This window comes from Cryptotermes secundus, unplaced genomic scaffold (assembly GCF_002891405.2).
Source record: "Cryptotermes secundus unplaced genomic scaffold, Csec_1.0 scaffold870, whole genome shotgun sequence".
Taxonomy (NCBI): domain Eukaryota; kingdom Metazoa; phylum Arthropoda; class Insecta; order Blattodea; family Kalotermitidae; genus Cryptotermes; species Cryptotermes secundus.
The window spans coordinates 383,916-388,853 of NW_019743163.1; the positions used below are offsets into that span (position 1 = coordinate 383,916).

A 4,938-nucleotide genomic window follows, 5' to 3' on the forward strand; every position below is an offset into this window, starting at 1 on the left:
ATCCTTTCAGTTACTTTCCCATTCATTTTTGGGCGCTCTTTCTGTCTTCCGATACAAACGTGAGCTGCTGAAAGAGTTCGTCTAACACCAAGACATGAGGGAGGGTTTGGGAACGGAAGCAGAGCTACCTCTAGCTGAATGTGAGAAGTGAGTCTTGTTCTGGAGACCGTTGCAGAGGCTGGTACAGCGGTGGAGCTGTGGGTTTGGTTCGAATCGTGGCCAAGTTACCGACTCTTCCTCGTGGTAGGTTCCAGGGCAGCAACTTGAAGGAAGCCACAAAACCCTCTTCAAATATCCTCAGGTACTCACCGCTCATGGTCACTTTCCCATCTCATTTGCCACTGTAAAATCCAGTGCCCCAACGCAGCTCAACAGCGATGCTGAATAATGCAGTAATCAAATATCTTTTTAGGAAATATTCCTGATACTTAAGATGGCCAGAGTATAGTCTTTGCACAACATCTTTCACAACAAAAATTAAATAAAGGAAGTAAATGAACAATAAAAACATTCGCAGGTTCGATTCCCGATGAGGTCATTGAATTTTTCTTTTGACCTAATCCTTCCAGCCGCACTATGGCCCTGGGGTCGACTCGGCCTCAGAAATGAGTACCAGGAATCTTCCTGTGGGTATAGGGCGGCCAGCGCGTAAGTCTGACAAACTTACCGCCATCTGTGAGCCGATTGTCTAGAAAATATGGGATCCTCGACGTCTCAGAACCGTACGAGTCTCCACGGCCTGTTACAGGGATAGCTTAATTTTTTTTCTAAATAAGAAGAAATGTCCCGAAACAAAATTTTACGCCACACAAACGATCATCTATGTTAACGCACTGGAGTTGAATCATCTGATGATACGTAAATGTGAGAGAGGTTAATTGCTTTTACCACAGAAAGAAATCACACCCTTCGCATTACTAATACAATACACTTTACTATACTGTAGTCATAAAACGCCTTCTGAAATACAGCACAGTACAGTAACTATTTTCTTAGAAATAATAAATTTTTTTCACCTGATTCTCACCGATTAGATTCATGTCCCGTCAAGGTCTGTTTCAGTCATAACGTCCTCTTCTCGTGGAGTTGCCACATGTCCATCACATATTTGATAAAACCCAAATCAAGATACTATTATTTCCTGTTATACACTAATTTAAACGTCTATGGAGTGCATGTAAACAACACTTCGTTGTCAGAACTCTTCGCGCAGCTTACACGACGTCTCTTCATGCTGCAACAGTACGTTAAGACACAGAGGACATTGCGGAATAGTCGGCTTGTTGTGAACCACACTTTCATGTCGCCTTGCTCTCTGACTCTCGACCGTTTACATGAACTGCATACACGTTTCGAATGTTGGTACATGTGAACTGTTTATTCACGTATTTTCTTTTGCAATTTCTAGTTAAGCAGAGGTATTATCCGAATATTATGCGCGATTCCTTGGAGTCGGATTTGACAGAAGTATTATCCCCTCTCCTTCTCGCTTGAGGAACTGTTCCTACCAATCGAGGCCATCCCTTCGTGTCCCAGATGTAATTTCGCCCGTACATTTTTTCGGGTATTTTCTGTCCTTCGGGTAATAACATTCTTTGTTCAAGACCGTCCATTTCGGATCTGGAGCGGGTGTTTTCTTCCAAAAAATTATTTTGATGATTATTTTGTTGACTTCTCTGTGTAGGATTCACGTTTGGAAGGCGCAGTGGCACATGAGGATGCTCTTGAAAGACGATTGGCGAATCGTTATGAAGTCTCTTCTTAGCTGAAATTTTGACATAATTGTCCTCCGGCTCAGGCGTAGTCTCCACAAGTCTGGGCCATCCTTTACGGTCCCAAATATAGTTCGGCCCATACATTTCTTCCGGTATACTGAATCCCTCGGGCAACAACATTCTCTGCTCAATACCTTCCCCGTTTGTCCACAAGTTTGTCCTACCGCCATGCGAATTTATCGAAGGAGAATTCGTGTTCGGAAGTACCAGTGGGGTGTCAGCTTTCTCCCTGAAGACAATAGGTTTCTCCTCAGCGTTCGGCCTCCCCTTCGCTGACCCATTGTCGGGCCTCCACGGGGCAGAGTTCGTGGTTTGTGGCCCTGCTCTTGTGTGATCAGAATCACAAGAATTGTGGACAGATGGATAGGCAAACGGTAGGAGCATTCGTCGGCTTACAGACTTTTCGTTATTGTTTCTTGCTGTGAGGCTTGTTGAAGCGATGTTGGACGATACACACACCATGACCATAACACATTGTGCGATCACGGAAGACACCTGAAATTAAAATATTTTAAATAAACAACAATATAATAGTGAAGTGGATATTAAAGTTCTGACTGGATCCATTTTAGTGCCGATAGAGACCACTAGTTGGTTCTGGTAACATAGAAATGAATGATCAGCTTCCATAAAGGTGGGAATGTTTAGAGTAGCTGAGCGACTGTTAGCTCCTCAAGAAATAGTCTGCTTCATGGATTTAGTTAGTGTCCGTGTTCCTAGGCGTGGCCGTTCTCCACAGAATTGGCAGTGGCCTTGATAGAGTCGAGATCAAGTCTGATGGGAGTATACAATTTATAATAGGGCCTTAGTTACAGTGCGTCACCCTGTCTCCCACAATGCAGCTGCAACCACTATCCAGCTACTTCCTGACATATTTCACACTTGCAACCCATATATCAAGCCTGAGGACAAGCCCTGTAATTGGCTGAACATCGATACTGACGTGAGAGCGAAGTTAGTATAAGTACATGAGCACTTGACGGCCGATAAAAATTACCGGCAGAGAAGTTAAAATTCTCTCTATATAGCTGAGACAGACAGCCTCCAGGATAATGGCCACAACAAAGTAGCACGATTGTAGTTCAACCCGTTACCAGGCAACGACATATGGACCGTCGGTTGTTGTGAGAAGTTGGTAGTTGAGGCCGGGGACAGTTCGGGAACCCAGAGGAATGAGAACGTCCACCGTTGGAAGTCGCTATCAGGCAACGGCTAGTGAAGACTCAGGGGATTAAGGAGTCTTGATGTGTGCTTTAGTGAATTGTAGACTGAGTTAATTGGTTATTGCTATATAATTAATTGTTAATTAACGGTTTGTAAGATTGCAATAAATCCACTTGCCAATCCAAACTCCATCTATAATCACTCCATCACGTGACAACATTATTAATTTTACAATTTAATTTGCTTACATATGGTTTATTTGCCTCCTGCTTGTCATCATCATCATTATCGTAGTGTAACAGAATTGTTGTCATTTAAATTGATCTGCCCTGTTTGTGCAACTGGCATTGTGACTGGCAACTTATTGCGAAATATGAAACTTATCACGTAATCACATGACAATTGAGAACGCGCCATTATGAAGCCATGTTTTTTATACAAAACAGAATATTCCAAGAACCGGGAGAGCTCAGTCGGTATAGCGACTGGCTACGGACAGGACGAAGGAGGTGTCGGATTTCGAGTCCCGGTAAGGTCAAGAACTTTCTCTTCTCCACGTCGTCCAGACCGACTCTGTGGTCCACTCATCCCCTTATCCCACGGGGTACAAACGGGCTCTTCCCCGGGGGTAAAAAGGCCGGGGCGTGAAGCTGACCACTCACCTCAAGCTAGTGCCGAGATCAAGAAAATGTGGATCTATACAACCTCTCCCCCATACACCTTCATGGCGTAGTGCTTAATTAGTTAAGCACAAGGACAACTTTACTTACACAGAATACTCCACTGACTAATCTAGTAACAAATTAGCAACTAACGTCATTTCCTCAGCAGCTTTAGTTATTAAGTCCCAGTTCAAAACAATCAACATAAAAGCGTAACATCCGATCCCGTGTTGAGCCAGTTGAATCCACACAATTTTATGGGTTTCGATATATATCGCAAGCAAGAGCTTACCATGATGCGGCGTCCAGCACACGGTCCCGTCAAGATGGCACTGCTTGCTACAGTCGCTTGCTGGACGGTTTCCGTTCTGCAGTGACTCACATCGGAGGATGTGGTTGTACATCCGGCATCACAAGTTTTTCCCTAACTCAGGGATCACCAACCGTACTCATACGCACACAGGAGCCGTGATTGCCAGCTTAATCAGTGCTTAATTAGTTAGCACAGGGACAACTTTACCTTTATCTTAGAGAGATTGGTTGGGGTTGTATGGATTGGATCGATTTGGATAGGGACCAGTGGAGGGCTCTTGTGAACAAGGTAATGAACCTTCGGGTTCCATAAAATGTTGGGAAGTTATTGAGTAGCTGTACAATTGGCAGCTTCTCAAGAACGGCTCAGCTCCATGCAGTGAGTTAGTTATTTTATTTGAATATAATTGAAGGGCGCTAAATCAAGTAACTTCTGACGTACAAAGTTAATACCAAGTTTGGTATGAATCCTCCCATTGGATCAGAAGTTACAAGATGGAGCGCTTGCACTCAAGCACAGATACTGTCATTTAAATGTATAATTTTCATTGAATTTTCTTAAGTAGACGAATTGTAGAGAGCAGTAACNTGATCTGGATAGGAACCAGTGGAGGGCTCTTGTGAACAAGGTAATGAACCTTCGGGTTCCATAAAATGTTGGGAAGTTATTGAGTAGCTGTACAATTGGCAGCTTCTCAAGAACGGCTCAGCTCCATGCAGTGAGTTAGTTATTTTATTTGAATATAATTGAAGGGCGCTAAATCAAGTAACTTCTGACGTACAAAGTTAATACCAAGTTTGGTATGAATCCTCCCATTGGATCAGAAGTTACAAGATGGAGCGCTTGCACTCAAGCACAGATACTGTCATTTAAATGTATAATTTTCATTGAATTTTCTTAAGTAGACGAATTGTAGAGAGCAGTAACTTTTACAGCCAATTCACCAATATTTATGTGCGATACCAACGGCTTATAAAAGCGAAAGTAGGCAACAAGGCCTTAATAAATATTCCTTATCTATACT

At 43.1% G+C, this 4,938-nt stretch overlaps 1 protein-coding gene across 1 annotated transcript; it reads right to left on the reverse strand.

The window, feature by feature from the left end:
• Positions 1-914: 914 nt before the first annotated feature.
• LOC111873971 lies at positions 915-3,960 on the reverse strand. The gene is made up of 2 exons (XM_023869089.2): positions 3,894-3,960; positions 915-2,270 (listed from the first exon to the last, which is right to left on the reverse strand). The coding sequence occupies exons 1-2, from the start codon at positions 3,894-3,896 to the stop codon at positions 1,422-1,424; spliced, it is 852 nt and encodes a 283-aa protein (XP_023724857.1). The 5' UTR covers positions 3,897-3,960; the 3' UTR covers positions 915-1,421.
• Between the last annotated feature and the right edge of the window lie 978 nt (positions 3,961-4,938).